Below are 18,204 nucleotides of genomic sequence, written 5' to 3'. Positions count from 1 at the left end.
CAGCAGCAAAACGGGGGCGCAAAAACCGAAATTCTTTGTCAGCATGATGAGGGACGGTGCCCACGGTATACTCCGTAGTTAGTTGGTGTGATACTGACAAGAGCCAGCAAGCCCAGCACACAGAAATGAAACGCTAAAATACAGGCCACCTCATCAGATGCATGTAACCAGCACATCAACAAAAAGGATAACGATGCTTTTGTCCAATCTAAACATTTGGGGGTCAAGTAGGGCCCTGCGTTCCAGTGGATAGAGTGAGTGCGATCCGTCCTGTCGCGTTGCGGGCTCCCACACCTCATCATTCGTTCACCTATAAAACTGCGGTTTTGTTTCCTGGTACACCGCACACGCAACGCAACGCCCGGGGCACTTTATTTATTTTCGGCCATGATGACCGTCATAAATGCACGATTTTTTTCCTGATACAGAGAAACACCACCAACATTAGTAAGAGCATCTCTAAGAGTCTTTCTAAAATCTACTCTCTAAATCACCATTTAAAGAGCCATTTAAATAAAAATCGTTTTCTACATCTTTATACTTTTCAACAGTTTTTCTATATCTTGTATATAGTCTATAGAGCCATTCTCCATCTTTGACTAGCGAGAAATTCAGAATAAAGAATGTTTATATTTAGATATCCAATTGAAAAAATTATTGGAGGACATTTTTTCACCAAAATATCTATTCCTGTAAACTAGAAAAGATATGAAAAGTCTCTTGGAGATGCTCTAACGAAATTAAATGGCCATATGTGCTGCTTTCCAGCCTGCAAATGGAAGTCTCCTTTTACCCTGCGCATTTTCTCTATTCCCCGTCCTTTTTTTTCAGATAATGGGGCATACAAACATATCCCAGCTAACCATCCCATACATTTCACCGTCGCCGATCCAATTCAGAGCAATTTTGGCTGGACGATGACACAGCTATATTAGACATCTAACAACCAGACAGTTCACTGAAATACGAAATTTAACACGAGAAATGTATAGATGCGCTTTACAGTAGGGCACATGAAAATTCTGGCACAGCACGTAATCAATCACAAATGCACAAATACATCAACTGAGTGGATAAAATAAATACATGCAGTGCTTTGCTTCAAACATACATTAGATAGTTGCTGCATCAGTACAGTAGCTAGTTTCCGAGGCCATCCTTACTCAAAATAATGTTCATGAATAGTAGCAATTGATGATTATAAGAAACTCAGGTATAATATCTCGAAGGTTCTTTTTGGAGAATGTATTGCTTTTTCCTTGAGGCTACTCGTCTTGCTTTCTGCTGGAAGCGGCAAAGTTAGTTGCAAAGTTATTGAGACCCAACTTAAACATGTCGAGGTTCACTCCGTTCTCCACTAGAACACTCGTTACTCCCATTTTTGATACCTGAAAAGTGAAAACAAGAGATAGATACATTAGTCAAGGTAACCTGAACCAACGAATGTTGTAGAACTCGCTTGTACGTGCATATACATACAATCTAGATGGATCATGACAGATGGATATATCATATATATGCAAATGTAAGGGAAAAGCTATAATATGTCACACCTATACGCATGTGCCCTATGGCGGAACGCTGAACACAGGGGAACCAAGAGGTATGAAACCACATAGCTTATTTGTGTATGGGGCCTAATTGTGCTGGGGTTCGAACCACCATGCTTTCACTTTAAACTAACAATTATCTGAACTATAAACTATGTTGTACATATCATGCATAAAGTTTGTCACTTGTCATAATTAAATGACTAGTTTGTACATGGCATTATGTTAGAAATACTTGTCATAGCAATTAACACATGAGTTTTGCTAAGTAAATTGGTTACAATGGGAACACATAAAGAACATCATGAAAATTCTATAAATAATTTATTTATTGTCATAATGAAATTCCAAAAGAATTGTACGTGGTGTGTTTTTGTGTCATAAAAGTAATCCTGATAGTATGAATGAACTGCCTGAACATATAATCTTGGTCTGATCAAGGTTCAGCAATAGCCCAATAGCTTCAATTTATGTATCTACAGTAGCTAGGGGAACATGGTGTTCATTATGACCAACTCTATCGGTGCCAATCAGTCTCAAATGAAGTTAAAAGTTTTAACAGTTTCGATCATATATTGTGCAGAGATGGAATAAGCAAACCCACAAGCCTAGAATTCAGATACTAACTATTACTTTTGTCCTATACAGTGAACTAGGCATCCCTTCTAATCATGATTACTTGGTTGATGAATACGAAATAAGAATTCAATTAGCATGTCAAAATATACACGGCCTCAAGCAATATATCCATATGACTAGAGATCCAAATCTTTGTTTTCCTGTTTAACATTCCATACATGATACATGAGAGTAATTACTGAACAAGCTGAGTAAAGAACAGTAAAGATCACATAATGGGAAGTCACTGTAAAGATATTCGACATTTGGATAATAGCTGGAGAATGAGGTGGTTGCAGCGAGAATAAGTGATTACTGTTTGAATATTCCTGTCCTCATCATCAAAGAAAAGCATGGACTTGTATGGAATCCCAGTTTTCCTCTGGATCTTTTGGAAATGCTCGGTCTTGTGAGTCCAGCTGGAGAATATTTCCTTCATAAAGTGACCGTATGTGAGCAATATAGAATAAGCATGAGGTTCTTAAAACCAAAAAAGTGCCTGTTGCGGGAAGAATTGTCCAAGAACACAAGGGTTTGTGGGATGGGGACAATTAAAAGTACACAGGGCATCATCAGAGAATGGCAGATTGAGAAAAGAGAGATCCAAGCCTGCTCAATGGGAGTGCCAAGGGCCTTACTGCCCTGGGCCTTGGGTGTTAGTTGGGGAAGGGTTTATTGGTCAGGTCCTAGATTTCTCAGCTTTTTTTTTGTAACAGTCTGTTTTTGTTTTTTTTCCCGCCCCACTCCTCATTCTGATCCAAGGTGGGGAGTTGTTTTTTTTGTGATTGGATCATTTCTTCTTCTTAATACAAAGATACACAGCTGTCCTGAGTATTCGAGAAAAAAATTGATGGCATTCATAACCAAATTCAGTGTACTTTAGGCCACTGCTTGTAGGTTAGAGTGGTATACAGGCAATTTTTCCTTAGGAAATATGTGCACATATTTGAGATGGAACCACCAGAAATATTTCAGTTGGCACGTTTTTAGGGTTTGATTCAGATTTCATTATTTTCTGCAGCCTGTCGATTAAAGAAAACATATTGATATTAATATACATGTCCATTCCTAATGTGTTGTTCTTTGCTCGCATATAACCGTACGGGGCTACATCATGTTATACCCCGATTGTTTTTCAAGAAAAAAATGCCTGAACTATTGGTGCCCCGAGGAATTCTGTGTTCTTACTTGGGCGACGAACATGGACTGGAGCTCCAACTTGTCGATGAACACCTTGGCTATGTCCGGGGTGGGCGAGCGAGAAGCAATCGCCATGTCGATCCCCTTCTCCTTGAGGGCGTGCATGATGCCCCTGGCATGCCGGAAGAGGCTGGGTGAATCCCTCTTCGACCGGCACTCGCTGTCAAACCAGAAACCAGTCAACCAAAACAAACAAGAGACACCTAGCGGCGGATCATCAAATCGGCGATTTCTCACCAGCCAAATCGGCGATTTCTCACCAGCCAAGCTGGGTTGGGAACTTGGGAGGGGGAGAGAGGGGGAGGAAGGAGACGGACCAGTAGAAGGGCCACAGGGTGTAGTCAAGGTCAAAGACGACGAGGCGGGGGAGCACCTGGAAGAGGCCCAGGATCTGCAGCGCCTCCGCCTTCACCCGCTCGTCCCCCATCGCCACTCTCCTCTCCTTGCTGCGGCGACGGCCACTCGCCGGCGGGCGGAGCGGCTAGGGGAGACGGCGCCCGCGAGGACCTGGACGGCTGGACGGTTCGACAAGGGAAGTCGGCAACGAAGAAGGCCAATGCGACACGCGTGGTGGACTGCTCCGAGATTTTGCTGGGCCTGAACCAGGCCGCGAGTCGGACGGTTGGGTTGGGTTGGGTTGGGCTTGGGCCGGATCGCGTTAGCGCCCCCGCGCAGACCAACAAGGGCCGCCTCGTTCTCTCTTCTGCCTTCTTCCCCCACCGCAAAACCACCAGTCCACCACCTCTCCGGCGCTCGCCGCCGCTACCCGTCACCGTGCACCTCGGCCGCCGCCGCCGCCGCCACACTGTTTGTTCGCGCGCAAACAGCTTTCGTACCGTCCACGGCCATCCGCTTCTTCTCCAAGCGGTGGTGTCCCGCTGCACTCGCCTCTCACCGGCACCGAGGGTTCGATCAGGTGCGGAGACACTGAAGGGAGGAGGCGAACCGCAAATATGGCGGATTTCCGGACCTCCTCGCATCGGGAGAGGTGGATCTTCCAGCCGCACGATCTGGTGAGCCCGGGCGCTCAGGGTTTGCCGTTTGCTTTGCTATGCTTTGGCACGGCCTGGAGCCTGTTCTGACCTTCTGACAATATGGCGCGCGCGCCCTTGGTGTTGTGCTTCGCAGACGGAGAGGTGGGCGGCGGCAAACCAACGGGCCGCGGAGACCCTCGCGCAGGTTGGGTCTGGTTGGTTCATCGCAGTTGCCGTGATTACTTAATCAGCAGTTGTGGTTAGCTAATGCGAATTTACTCATTGTTCCTCTCCTGCTCTTTGCGAAGTATGGGACGACGCGGCTGAAGGTGGGCCCGCTTGATGGCTCGGTCCATTCGCCGGATCATGGTATGTGACACTGGTTGATTGCGAACTTACTTGTATGGCTACCTGCACAATGTGTAGTGCTCCAAATATACAGTTGTTATACTGCAAAGAATTGTGCTTTCATGATTTTTTAACTTGTGTTTCCTCAATTTTAGTGTTGAACTAGTGTTCTTTGATTTAGTTGAGGGTAGCTCGGATGTAAAGCCTCTGTCTTATGAAGAGGAGCAATTGGCACGAGTATTTTACGAGCAGAAGATTCAAGAAGTATGTGCAGCATTCAAATTCCCTCACAAAATCCAGGTAAAGGATCCCTCTTCCATGATTGAGCCTTTGTCCGCGTATGATTTAGTTGCTCATAGTTGATTATTGATTTTCAGGCTACAGCTATAATATATTTCAAGAGATTCTATCTACAGTGGTCTGTTATGGAGCATCACCCAAAGCATATTATGTAAGCACTAAGTAGTCATGATAACAAATATGGTTCTGTGGTTGAGAATTTATAGATTGATTTCTAGTGTACTTATACTTAGCTAAGTTCCCTTAAGCTCATTATGTGAAGAGTGATGCGTGTATTGAGTGTGTGCTGCATCTTGTCCTATACCTATACAGTCAAGGTCTATCCTGAAAGTATTACTCCTTCTGTTCCAAATTATAGGTCGTTTTTGCTTTTCTAGATACATATCTTTTGCTATACATTTAAATATACATTGTCTCTAGATACATAGCAAAAACTATGTATCTAGGAAAGCCAAAATGACCTATAAATTGGAACGGAGGGAGTAGAATTTTGTCTGGAAATTCCAGTTAACCAACTTTCATTTGACAGGTTAACATGTGTATACACTTCTTGCAAAGTGGAAGAAAACCATGTTTCTGCTGAGGAACTTGGTAAAGGAATTCAGCAGGACCACCAGATCATTCTAGATAATGAGATGATCCTTCTTAAGGTATACTGCTTACACATTTTATCTTCTTATTAGTACCTCAAGCAACCAGAATATGACATTAAGTTTCTTGTTGGCTTCCAGACCTTAGATTTTGATCTCATTGTTTATGCACCATATCGATCTATTGAAGGATTTGTTGATGACCTGGAAGTAAGTTTCACTTGCTTGTTTTGTATTGCAAATCATGAAGTACAGATTCTCAGATTGCTCTGTTTTAGTAGTTCCATGGCATGCACTGTTATAAGTAAATTCATTACTCCCACTGTTCCAACTTCCAAATTTTTTTTATAGTTCACTTTAGCTTTGTCCTAACTTTATAGGAAAAAGCACCAACATTTACAACATCCAATTAGTTTCGTTGAATCAACCTGTTTATAGTGCATTTATTTGGTACTATAGATGTTTATATATTTCTCTAAAAACACGGTTGAAGTTAGAACGATTTGATTTATAGGAAAACTAAAATGAACCATAATTAGGGATGGAGGGAGTACAGTTCAACTTTTTCTAGTGCACTGTTTATTGTCTTATGCTATTGCTTTTGTTGTGAAGGGTTTCTGCAGGCAAGATAACAGTGCATTACAGCGTTTGAAGGTACCGTTTGCTGTTTCTTCTTCTTGACATGTTTCAAACTGCACGAGCTTATGCAAACTATGTTCATCTGCACAATATTTCTGTCGGTACCCTACAACTGGGGTACCCACTCCTACTGTGCCAAGACTCGCGTAGTTATCCGTAACTACGCCCTAAGGAGCTGAGCAGCCGGACTCCTGGGTTCCGACTCCATCTCACCGGACCAACGGTGCCGGACCCGCTTCCCGTTTGGGGACGGGTCCGGTGTCACCACGTGTCCCAGAGGTGGAAATGCTCAGCACCTGTGGGCCGCGGACCCGGACCCCCGCAGGCGGGTCCGGGACCTCCACGTGCCATCCGGACTCCCGCAGGCAGGTCCGGGACCTCCACGTGCCTACCCGGACCCCCGTGAGCTCTCGGCTCAGCAAGCTGCTCGGGTGGGGTCCGGAGCCGCCACGTGTCACGCAGACGCGGGCGCGGGCGCCAGCCTTCCGCTGGAAGCTCCCTCACCCACCCGCATTAAGTGCGAGTGGTTGAGGCGGGATCTGCTGCCTCTGGGCACGGGGCAGCTTTTGTCAGTCCACACTGTGGATCGCCAGATACCGAGACAAGCATTAAAGACTCAGCGCTGCGCGCATGAGCGACGAGTCATGAAGACCAGCTACTGACTGAAGCAACAGTGCACGCTGCTACAGTAGACTGAGTCAGTAGTTCGGCGCTTCATCGTGACCTCGACGCGCGACTGCAAAGGCTAGACTCTACTCTGACAGGACAACTCAAGACCATCCCTGGTCAGAAGCTACGCACAGAAGCCGACGACAAGATCTCCGGATCTGAGCCATTGAAGGCCAAAGTGTAGTTTATAATACATCGCCGGGTCCACATGTCGGGGCCCCGCTCAGTGTACGTGCTCCCCTTGGACATATAAAAGGGAGAGCACGCCCGCTAGAACACAGGAGGTTCACACATCATCTCCACAATACAGACTCAAGCTCTCGCACCTCCTCACGCTTGTGGGAAGGCAATACAACACACAGTGGATGTAGGGTATTACGCTCCGGCGGCCCGAACCACTCTAAATCCTGCTGTGTTTCTTGTGTTCTGGAGGGAGATCGATCTAAGACTAGCTACCCCCTGAGTACACACCCTCTGGGCTAGGGCGGGTGCCTTCCGCCACCCGGCCGTGGTTTGCAGCACCACGACATTTAAAATGTCGTGGGGATTTTTAGGGGTACCCACAGCCGGGTGGCGGAGCGCACCCGCCTATTCCCTGTGAGGGAGTACTCGGGGAAGTACTAGGCGATGGGGCTGGATCTTCGCTGAGACAAGGACTCAAGAACACTCGATTTAGAGTGGTTCGGGCCGCCGGAGCGTAATACCCTACGTCCACTGGGAGATGTATTGTCTTGGTTGTGTGAATGAACCTATCCTCTGCTGGCCTTGGCTCTTGCCCAGCCTGAGGTTTTCTAGCGGCGCTCCCTCCTTTTATAGATCAAGGGGGAGCGGATACATAGGACGTCGATGCCCCGACAGGTGGGCCCAACGTGAATGCGGCTACAGTGGTAGCGAATCTTTCCTTCGATATGCGTACTGCTGCTCTCCTGTCACAGGGGTCTTCTCTTGTTCCGTCAGCTAGGTGCCCGTTGGAGTAGCGTAGCTTGCGGCGTGGCCTGCTGAGGCTATTATGTAGCGTCATAATGGGTGAAGCCGAGCCGTCGTATCCGACTGTTACGGCAGACTGGCAGACGCGGCATGGGCGGCGCCATCGGCTCCACTGCCTTGGTAATACGCGATCAATAGTGCCCCCTGGTCAGTCAAACGCCTCGGCTTCCACTATATCAAAGTGGATGTCCACCTACTGCAATGAATGCGAAGGTAGGTGGACCTCAATATGGAGACCAAGGACTTCATACACGTGTCGGCCCCGGACCGCCCTGAGGCGGGGCGTCCAAACTTTCCCTTCGAGAGGGGTCCGGTTGCTATCCAGGACCCTATGAGGGGTCCGGGACCCCGCGGGGGTCTGGATTCCTTGGGAGGTCCGGAGCCCTGGCTGCTTGCGCTTGAGCGCCTGTTTTTCCTGGGACACGTGGCGTTCCCAGACCTTCCCCGGCCGCGGAACAGGTCCGGACCTTTGTCGGGAGGACAGGACTTCGGACTGCAGGGGTCCGGCTGTTTGGTTGTAGTCAAGGATGACTACTAAGGCTCTTGCCTAGTCACAGCAAGAGGGGGTACCCCAGTCCTGGGGTACCGACAGTGGCCCCCGGGCCCACCTCGGGTGAGGTATGAACCCGCGGGTGGGGCCACCACCGTGATGTGTTCCGACGCAACTTGATTGCGTTGGTGTGCTCTTGGAGAGAGTGGGCATCCCGGACCCCTGAGGCCGGTATGATTGTTGCCTGGTTTAGGTACTAGAGTGCTCTCCACGGGGCGACGAAGGCGTAGGCTTAGGGTACAGAACCAAGCTAAGCGGCTACACGGACTTCGGATCGCTCAGGGGGTAGCACTACTTCCCGGACCCGGCTTTTGTCGACCGTCTCCGCCGGAGCGAGCCACCGGAGTGGACTTGGAGCGACCGGGGCGAGCGGTCTCCGCCGGAGCGGGCCACCGGAGTGGACTTGGAACGACCGTGGCGAGCGGTCTCCGCCGGAGCGGGCCACCGGAGTGGACTTGGAGCGACCGTGGCGAGCGGTCTCCGCCGGAGCGGGCCACCGGAGTGGACTTGGAGCGACCGTGGCGAGCGGTCTCCGCCGGAGCGGGCCACCGGAGTGGACTTGGAGCGACCGTGGCGAGCGGTCTCCGCCGGAGCGGGCCACCGGAGTGGACTTGGAGCGACCGTGGCGAGCGGTCTCCGCCGGAGCGGGCCACCGGAGTGGACTTGGAGCGACCGGGGCGAGCGGTCTCCGCCGGAGCGGGCCACCGGAGTGGACTTGGAGCGACCGTGGCTGACAATCCGATGAAGCATGTTACCGGACCTCATAGTAAGGTGCAAAGAAACCAAGCCTTATACTAGAAGAGAGCCCGGGACCTCTAAAGTCAGCAGTCCTGGATACTAGAGTACTTGTAACAGGGTAGTGAAGTACGTAAACTTAGGGTACATTACCAGGCTAAGCCACGCGGAGCTTCTCTACCCCAGGATACAAATACCACTTCTCCAGAGCAGGTCCTTAGGGGTCCGGACCGCCTTCCAGCTAGAAGGGGTGTCTTTACCTGACCACAAGCCAGCAACTTAACTTGGATTGTTAGCAATAAGGGAAACTCCGGTCAAGAGAAAAGAATAGTTAAACCAAGGCGAATAAATGTAATCAGGGTGGAGCCTAGGCAAAACTGAGGAGGAAAATCTCCTTTATTATTGTGGTTGTCACGGTATACATCGGAGGTCGGGATTACGAGGACGGACCTCCACCGCTCCGGACCGCTTTTGCCTGTTTGTGTGATAGGGCCAGAGGTCGGGTTTACAAGGTCGGACCTTGACCGCTCTGGACACACACGTAGACACCACGCTATTACAAAGGAGAAAATCTCTCATTCCTTTCTTAGGAGTAACCTACGGCTGCATGCTATACAGCGTGTTCTTCTTCGGAGGTGAAGGCGCCCTGAACGTGCCTGAACCGCATCATCCAGCATCACCTCGGGAGCTCGGGGGACCCCTCCTTGCCTAAGAGCTGTCACATGCTTACATGGCATGAGACAAATTCTTTGGCTTTGAATGGAAGAGGCCCCCTCCCCCTGCCGTCGCCGTTGCCGATGGAAACCAGAGCCCTTGCGCAGCAGATGGACCGGTGCGACGCGTGGAGAAGTGCGGTCGTTCGCCGGCTTGTCCTTGGTGCTAGCGCCAGGGGCCCCCGCACGAGGAGGCGGGGTCCTGTCTGCAGCAGCACCGAGCAACGCTGAGGTGGATCTCCGGCGCTGGAGACGGCGGGACGACACGGTCAACTTCCTCCGGGATGGCCGTCGGCTCCAGGCCCCATGTTGAGAGAAAGCCTTGAGCCGACACCATGCCACCGCTGAGGAGGCGTGGCCGTTGCTTGAGAGAAAACCTTGAGTCGACGTAGGAGCTGCGGCGCGCAGCGGCGCCTCCGCTGTGCGTTGCTACGCCGGCTCTGAGGTGTCGCGGTGGCGACACACAGCAGGCGCCGCTGCCGTGCGCCGCCGCACCGAGGGCGTCGGAGTGCCGGTGCCATAGCATGCGGAGTGAGTGTGCCTTCCTTCATCTTCAAGTTCGCCGTTGCAGAGGGAGAACACAGCCTAGAGGCCTGAAGATCCAGCCAACGCCTGTCCTCCCCACGGACGGCGCCAAAATGTCGTGGGGATTTTTAGGGGTACCCACAGCCGGGTGGCGGAGCGCACCCGCCTATTCCCTGTGAGGGAGTACTCGGGGAAGTACTAGGCGATGGGGCTGGATCTTCGCTGAGACAAGGACTCAAGAACACTCGATTTAGAGTGGTTCGGGCCGCCGGAGCGTAATACCCTACGTCCACTGGGAGATGTATTGTCTTGGTTGTGTGAATGAACCTATCCTCTGCTGGCCTTGGCTCTTGCCCAGCCTGAGGTTTTCTAGCGGCGCTCCCTCCTTTTATAGATCAAGGGGGAGCGGATACATAGGACGTCGATGCCCCGACAGGTGGGCCCAACGTGAATGCGGCTACAGTGGTAGCGAATCTTTCCTTCGATATGCGTACTGCTGCTCTCCTGTCACAGGGGTCTTCTCTTGTTCCGTCAGCTAGGTGCCCGTTGGAGTAGCGTAGCTTGCGGCGTGGCCTGCTGAGGCTATTATGTAGCGTCATAATGGGTGAAGCCGAGCCGTCGTATCCGACTGTTACGGCAGACTGGCAGACGCGGCATGGGCGGCGCCATCGGCTCCACTGCCTTGGTAATACGCGATCAATAGTGCCCCCTGGTCAGTCAAACGCCTCGGCTTCCACTATATCAAAGTGGATGTCCACCTACTGCAATGAATGCGAAGGTAGGTGGACCTCAATATGGAGACCAAGGACTTCATACACGTGTCGGCCCCGGACCGCCCTGAGGCGGGGCGTCCAAACTTTCCCTTCGAGAGGGGTCCGGTTGCTATCCAGGACCCTATGAGGGGTCCGGGACCCCGCGGGGGTCTGGATTCCTTGGGAGGTCCGGAGCCCTGGCTGCTTGCGCTTGAGCGCCTGTTTTTCCTGGGACACGTGGCGTTCCCAGACCTTCCCCGGCCGCGGAACAGGTCCGGACCTTTGTCGGGAGGACAGGACTTCGGACTGCAGGGGTCCGGCTGTTTGGTTGTAGTCAAGGATGACTACTAAGGCTCTTGCCTAGTCACAGCAAGAGGGGGTACCCCAGTCCTGGGGTACCGACAATTTCCTATCAGGCACTTGCATCATCTCAGTATCTCGCAAATGCCAGAAATCAATCTAGATATTGGGAATGATTATGACGTTTGGCATGGTAATTGCACAGGGTTGATAGTACTAGAAGTAGTACTTGTACCCAGAGTAACATTAGTTCTCACCTTTAGAAGTTTATAGTTAAGTTAAAATGTCACCATATTTATAATTATGCATGTGACAAGGGTAAACATTGAAACCTTGGTTGCAGTGTTTGTATTTCACTAGTGGCGATCTGAACATAAGTGGACAAATCTATCTGTGAAAATTGAGTTGGGTGCCGAAGATGTGCATGCATACTACAGGAAGCACAAAGTTTGCAACTTTGCATATCTACTATCGTGGCACACAACTTCTGAATGTTAACTTCACCTCAGTACAGCACAACATTTGAATACGTGGTTGGATCCTCTGATGTTAAGTCACCATGGCTTGGTGACTGATGTGGCCCTCTGGTATCAGGGTCCACATGTCAGTGATTGGGACTTTGATGGCAGAGGAACTGCTTCAATTTGAATATTGGCACGAGTCATAAGATTATTATTCTTTTCAGTGAAGATACACTACACCATTTATACTTGCTAAAAACTGTATAATAATAATCCAATTATCATGAGATGAGGAGGCGTGAATTTTCAAGCTGGATCTGATACCCCCAATGCTCTCTCAGTTTATTCCTTACATGGAAAGAAACAAAATAATTACTAGACCATAAATAAATATGCAAGTTGTAAGCCTCCAAGCTTACCCCTGCTGGCTTTCAGGAGTTGCATCAAACCGCGATATCCTATGCTGACAAAATGATGTTAACCGATGCTCCTCTTCTCTATACTCCAGGGCAGGTAAACTTAAACTAACTATTGTTATTTATGGTATCATTACCATTTTGAAAAATTTACTGCTTGGATTTTGCATCCGCCAATATAAGCTTACTTGAACTTCCAAGTTTTCAACTAATCTTATTAGATGATGTGTACAGTTGGCACTGGCTGCTTTGCACAAGTCCAATGATATTCTCAAGGTCTTCAATTTTGAAAGGTCATGAACATTTGATCTGGATTATTATAACATATGTGTGGGTTTTATGTTTCATTATGTATTTGCTTTCTCTCTATTTGTTCAGTAGAAATGTTACTAAATTCACTAATTGTCTGCAGATACTTGGAAACTATCTTCTCAAGGCAACATTCTGATTGTACAGTCGAACAGTTTGTTCAGTCAATCAAATCAATCCATTACTTGGTAAAGTTTTTTCCTTGGCTTGGGGTGATGCAATTTATTCACAAATCAGTTGTGCGAGTATTATTTTCAGTCATACAGTCTACCACTAAGAAAAGTACTTATGTAATGCTTCACTAGATTAGTTTACACTGTGTTACATAGAATGATTAGAAAACTCTTCTAGTATGCTAATTCTGCTCTTCGTCTTTGGTAACCATATGGGCGTGTTAGGTGTTATGCTTTGTTACATTACATTACATTACCATGTATTGTTTTCAAAGCTTCTGTACCTTTGTCATTCTCTTTGTATTCTTTGTGCATATTGCAGGTTGACCAGCTTAAAATACCTACTGTTAAGGATATGAGGCACGTTGACCGCAAGCTGAAACATTGTTGGGATCGAAGCTCGCATGATGAGTATGGCTCTCATTTTCTCCGTGCTATATCTACTGTAGTTATAACTCATCATACCCATTTTCTGATTTGCACATCTCTACAGGCACAAGAAGAAAGAGAAAAAGTCAAAACACAAATTGAAAAGGACATCAACTGATGCCCAGCTGTAAGCACCTTGCACCTCCAACTCATGTTTGACCATGTTCCATTCAGTTCCTTGCTTCTGAACGCTTTTTGTGCAGCAACGGCTAGAGATCATATGGTCGAGCAGTGCCCTTGTGTAAAAATCAATTATAAGAATGCAGTGGTGAGGACTTCTACTACTCCATCTACTTTGTTGTTTACTTGTATGCTACCACATCAACGAGTGGAGTAGCTTCATCTTATTCAAGGTCCCCCAAATGATTGAAATTGAACTCAGGCTATGACACGTCTCTTTCCGCACCAGCTGTTACAGTTGTACCTGAGGACTAGCAATTTTTTGACGAGGCGATATCATAACTTATTCCTTGATGTAGAGGGAGAGTTGCAGCAAGATACAAACCAAGAGGTGTAACATTCTCTGTCTATCGCTATGAATGGAAAACTGGAATTGGTATAGCCACTATTACTTGAATTTCTTCTTTGTGGCTGTACCATCATTATGCTGAACACCGAAATCCATGATGGCCTGTGGTTGTGAATCATCTGGAACTAACTGTGATTTTGAATCTGAATTGAGTATGTGCGAACAGCTTATCATGGAAGACTCTTCAAAATTAATTGTCTATGGTTCAGTTTTCAGCGACAACAAAAGGTTAGAAGACACCAGTGACGCGTTAAACTAGTTTCATGCTTGTTAGCCGTTCCTAGTTCAGTCGGACGAATTTTCGTGTCTAGAATTTTGGTAAGAGTCGTTTGCCGTTCTCAGTTCAGTCAGACAAATTTCGTAGCCTTCAGGCAGGGTAAAATGCGGTAAGAGTCAATGTAACCGCACGAATGTTCGAAAGCTCAAAAGAGCACACTCGTTCAGCGTACACAGCAGGACACAGCCCAGCTGATCGGCTGGCTTCATTTTTCTCATCAGCTATTACAGGCAGAACCGAACCCTCGTCATCTGGATGGCAGTATAAACTGGCACATCTCGTATGCACAGACTTTCTTCTCTTGTTGGCTAGGTGTTTACACAGACCTCAATGTGAAATCTGGATTGTAGTGCTGCGTTATTCTGCCACAGTTTGGCGCCTAACTGCCTCCTGATGAACTCAGTTCCTATGTCGAGCAAATATCACCACCATTACCGTTTGCTGGATCAGCTTGCTGCTGTTCAGACATCAGCCTCGCTGTTTCTTGGAGAGCCGTGTGTAACTCATCGTGCATATTTGACCTTTCCAAGGTAAAAGTGGTTCCATTTATACATGGACTTGATCGTTTTGTTGTCTTATCTTCAAGTATTTCTTTAACAGCCTGCATTTTTGAGTTGAAATGAAGAAAAGCTCATTAAGATTCCATAAGAAGTGAAGCACTGTGTATGCAAAATACACACTAACAAAACTGAGATTGCTAACTTAATACTACGAAATTCTATATGCAGACTGCAAGGATTCAATTGTTGAACAGCAAGGAAAGCTATACAAATAGTAATTCTTTACTGTTAGACCAAAAATCAAGATTGCTAACCTTGGAAAGTGGACCAAAAAAAATAAGATTGTAAACTGGACCAGAAGTCAAGATTGTTAGGCCCAGAAACTGGAAACAGATTCAAAGGCTACTACTACATGGGTATCCCTAAATGATCTCGAGGAAGATGTGAATGTGACAAGTGATAATTGAACCAACGGTCCTCAACAAAAGGAGATGGCAGTGTTGTGGATGTTAGAATATGTTCTTCTAGCCTACCATTTCACAAAAGTGGCCTAAATCACCATCCACATAAATTGAATGCAAAGTGATAGGTCAAAGATATATGCTAATGCTGGCCACAAAATACATTTTGCAGGCATACCCTAAATAGAAGGATTTGAATCCTCACATCAGACATTTACTCATTGGTCTCATTCAGTCATTCTAGCTATTGACTGGCTGACTGCTAACTCTAGCTCTACCGGACACTCAAACACCATCATTTTCTTTTATGGCTGCTTCCAGCCTGAAAAGACAATATTGGAAATTTTCTTCAGCCAGAAAGGTACCTTAAATGGTTGTCAAATGATTCAGCATGCTAGCTCTTCACAATATAGTCACAAGTCTACATTTGAAAGCTTGAAATTAGACCAAAATTTTCGAGATTCATGCCAAAGAGATCACGTCTCTCAGATCTTGACTAGCAACTGGATACTGCTCCAGCTGAGGACTAAATCATCTGGAGATGTCATTGATGAAATTTTGTGTCATTTCCAGGCTGACAGCAGCTGCAGCTTGTTAGAGCTACGATTTTGCGTAGGATATGTGATGCATTCAACAAATTGGCCAAGGGCTTCATTGATCAACAATCTAACAAAATGGTTCTTCCCAATCTGAGTATATTATACAAGGAGCAAACCAGGACAAATGGCGCAAACCTGCAACATCTTGGGATGGAAGGTGGGCACGCCGACCTGCGAGACCGCGGCAGCACCAAAAAAGTTCCCCAGCAACGCCGCGTCCGTTGCAGGAAGTCCCCACAACAGCCCGGCCGCAAAACCAGCCAGAAAGCTGTCTCCGGCGCCGGTGGGGTCCACCTGGACGGCGGGGAACGGCGCGACGCGCGCCTCCCCTCCGTCCCAGAACAGCCGGCACCCGTCCCTCCCCTCCGTCACGATCACGCAGCACCGCCGCCTCGCCGTCTCCACCCCCACGTAGGGCGCCTCCTCCGACGACGCCTTGAGGAACGCCACCCGGGGGAGAAGCCGCGCGTACGGAGTATCTTCAAGCGACACGTGGCAGACGGCGCCGTCGGCGTCGAACGCCCGGATCAGCGCCTGCGCGTCCACGAGCACCGCGCGGCAGAGCCGGATCATCCGCTCGAGCGTCTCCGGTAGCACCTCCCCGGCGACGCCGACGGCGAGGCCGTAGGCGAAGCGGCGATCGGGGAGGTCGGCGGGGTAGATCGGGTCGCAGGCGCGCACGCGCCGGAGCTCCCGGTCGGGGGCGTGCGCCGAGGCGGCGGCCTCGGAGAACTGCGCGTGGAAGGACGTGGTCGGCGACGCGCAGAGCAGCGGCGGGCGCCGAGCGGGCGCCGGCGCGGAGGCGTAGGCGAAGTCGCGCCCCACCTTGGAAACCACGACGAACGGGGCCGCCTCCTGCTCCTCCTCCTCCCGAGGCGACGCGGCATCGAGCACGTTGGAGACGAAGGCGGCAGCCCCGCCGAGCGTCTCCCCCACCACGCGCCCGCCCCGGATCAGCACGTCGTGGCAGTAGCTCCCCACCACCAGCCCCTCGAGGGCGGGCCCGCCCTTCGTCGCCAGCAGCAGCTGCTGCTGATTCCCCCCTTCCTCAAGCGCCTCGACGGGTTCTGCCGCGAGCGGCATCGCGGCGGCTGCGGCAGCGGGGGGAGGCGCCACGGTGCGGGGCGGAGAGGGAAGCGTGTGGGGGGCGAGGGAGAGGAGGTGCGCGACGGCATCGTAGGGGAGGGGGGAGATGCGGCGAGGTGGGGAATAAAAGCGCGGGGGCGGGTGGACGGAGGGGCGGCGGCAAGCGGGGCTTTACAGATGCCGCAGGCGCGGGGCCTGCGGCGGGACACGTTGGTGACGGCGCACGTGTGAGCTGGTGCGGCGGCGGTGGCAGCTGACGCCGCCCGGCGCGTTGGAGTTTGAGATTTTCGTCGGAGCCTGCCAGCCTGGATCGTCGGGCCTGGAGGGGTAGCTGACTAGTACTCTACAGTAGATATAGCACGGAGAAAATGAGAGCCATACTATTGCATCGTGCTGGGCTGCTGGCTGCTGCTGCTCTGTCGTGGTTCATGATCTCAAAACCGCTTGACGCGTGAGGCTGTGACCTGTGGGGCGTGTACATTGTCTACGGTAATTAGTTTCGTTTGCGTATAATACGAGTAATGCGCTGCCGTGAAACGACGTGTGTGCCGCCGATCTTTTCAACTATCGCTTTTTTTTAAGAGTAAAATGCACGGGCGGTCCTCAAACTTGACTCGCTGTGTCATCTCGGTCCACGAACTCCCAAATCGTGCCATTACGATCCCTAAACGTTGTTTGGGGCTCATTAGAGGTCTATGACATGTCTTTGACGTGGATCAAGCCATCCGAGTCACCAAAACAATTGCAAAAAGCCCCCGCCTCCCCATCGTCCTTTCATTCCTGGAGATTTTAGATGATGCCAAGAAGAAGAAAAAAAATTACTCAACAAAAGTAAAGCTTTGAGTCATTGGCGATACTTTATATTGTGCTTTTGTGGGTTCACTGTTCTTTGACTTGCAATTGAACATAATTTTGATACTTACGGCTAGCGACGGTGCCAACATAACATACAATATGGTCAAATACTCTTTTCCGTTCTAAATTATGTGTCGTTTAGCTTTTCTACATATATATTTTTGTTATGTATCTGTAAATGCTAAAATTACTTATAATTTGAGATAGAGGGATATAATGGGACCTTGACAACTGAACGCAAAATGCACAGAGAATAATTAGATTAGTTTTAACATCTATAACCGCAACAATGTAGGAAGAGTCATGCGCAAAGGAGATACACATATGCACTGGTGGACCTCAGGACAACCGGGGTAGTGTGTACTGGCCCCCTTGGTCAAGAAAATTTCTTTGAGATATGATATATTAGCACAATTATCCATATGTTGATTAGCTCAGTTAGCACTAATTAGCCCTCCTTCCATTCCGCCACTGCACATATGCACGAAGTGAGCTAGTAGGAGCTTTACAGAGCCATGGCCTGCTTAATCCTCATGCTCCATGCGCGCTCATTTACATACATACATACATACATACATACATACATACATACATACATACATACTACTTGCTACGCGAATTACTTAGAAAGGCGATATTTAGCAGTTTTAATTGAAAAT

At 49.0% G+C, this 18,204-nt stretch overlaps 3 protein-coding genes across 8 annotated transcripts; 1 reads left to right on the top strand and 2 right to left on the bottom strand.

The window, feature by feature from the left end:
* Positions 1 to 1,004: 1,004 nt before the first annotated feature.
* Positions 1,005 to 3,942, bottom strand: LOC120649839 (magnesium-dependent phosphatase 1-like). 2 transcript variants are annotated; one of them, XM_039926739.1, is made up of 4 exons: positions 3,686 to 3,941; positions 3,357 to 3,528; positions 2,485 to 2,601; positions 1,005 to 1,388 (listed from the first exon to the last, which is right to left on the bottom strand). In XM_039926739.1, the coding sequence occupies exons 1-4, from the start codon at positions 3,793 to 3,795 to the stop codon at positions 1,266 to 1,268; spliced, it is 522 nt and encodes a 173-aa protein (XP_039782673.1). In that variant the 5' UTR covers positions 3,796 to 3,941; the 3' UTR covers positions 1,005 to 1,265. The 2 variants fall into 2 exon arrangements, with proteins under 2 accessions (XP_039782673.1, XP_039782674.1); XM_039926740.1 differs by lacking the exon at positions 2,485 to 2,601 and having other exon boundaries at positions 3,686 to 3,942.
* A 128-nt stretch (positions 3,943 to 4,070) lies between these two features.
* On the top strand, positions 4,071 to 13,961 carry LOC120649837 (cyclin-H1-1-like). 5 transcript variants are annotated; one of them, XR_005665391.1, is made up of 15 exons: positions 4,071 to 4,381; positions 4,497 to 4,547; positions 4,651 to 4,711; positions 4,872 to 4,990; positions 5,068 to 5,141; positions 5,520 to 5,640; positions 5,722 to 5,790; positions 6,193 to 6,234; positions 12,347 to 12,424; positions 12,562 to 12,620; positions 12,740 to 12,824; positions 13,132 to 13,220; positions 13,303 to 13,365; positions 13,442 to 13,506; positions 13,718 to 13,961. XR_005665391.1 is itself a non-coding variant. In XM_039926737.1 (14 exons), exons 1-14 carry the CDS (start codon positions 4,322 to 4,324, stop codon positions 13,449 to 13,451), a joined length of 981 nt encoding a protein of 326 aa, XP_039782671.1. In that variant the 5' UTR covers positions 4,071 to 4,321; the 3' UTR covers positions 13,452 to 13,957. The 5 variants fall into 5 exon arrangements, 2 of the variants coding, with proteins under 2 accessions (XP_039782671.1, XP_039782672.1); XR_005665390.1 differs by having other exon boundaries at positions 13,648 to 13,957; XR_005665389.1 differs by having other exon boundaries at positions 13,621 to 13,957.
* Positions 13,962 to 14,110: 149 nt separating this feature from the next.
* LOC120649836 (inositol 3-kinase) lies at positions 14,111 to 16,836 on the bottom strand. Its single transcript, XM_039926736.1, has 2 exons — positions 15,740 to 16,836; positions 14,111 to 14,645 (listed from the first exon to the last, which is right to left on the bottom strand). The coding sequence occupies exons 1-2, from the start codon at positions 16,685 to 16,687 to the stop codon at positions 14,451 to 14,453; spliced, it is 1,143 nt and encodes a 380-aa protein (XP_039782670.1). The 5' UTR covers positions 16,688 to 16,836; the 3' UTR covers positions 14,111 to 14,450.
* Between the last annotated feature and the right edge of the window lie 1,368 nt (positions 16,837 to 18,204).

Source organism: Panicum virgatum, chromosome 9K, assembly GCF_016808335.1.
Source record: "Panicum virgatum strain AP13 chromosome 9K, P.virgatum_v5, whole genome shotgun sequence".
NCBI lineage: Eukaryota > Viridiplantae > Streptophyta > Magnoliopsida > Poales > Poaceae > Panicum > Panicum virgatum.
Note: the sequence above shows the minus strand (reverse complement) of the source record. Positions and strands in the feature narration are given on the sequence as shown.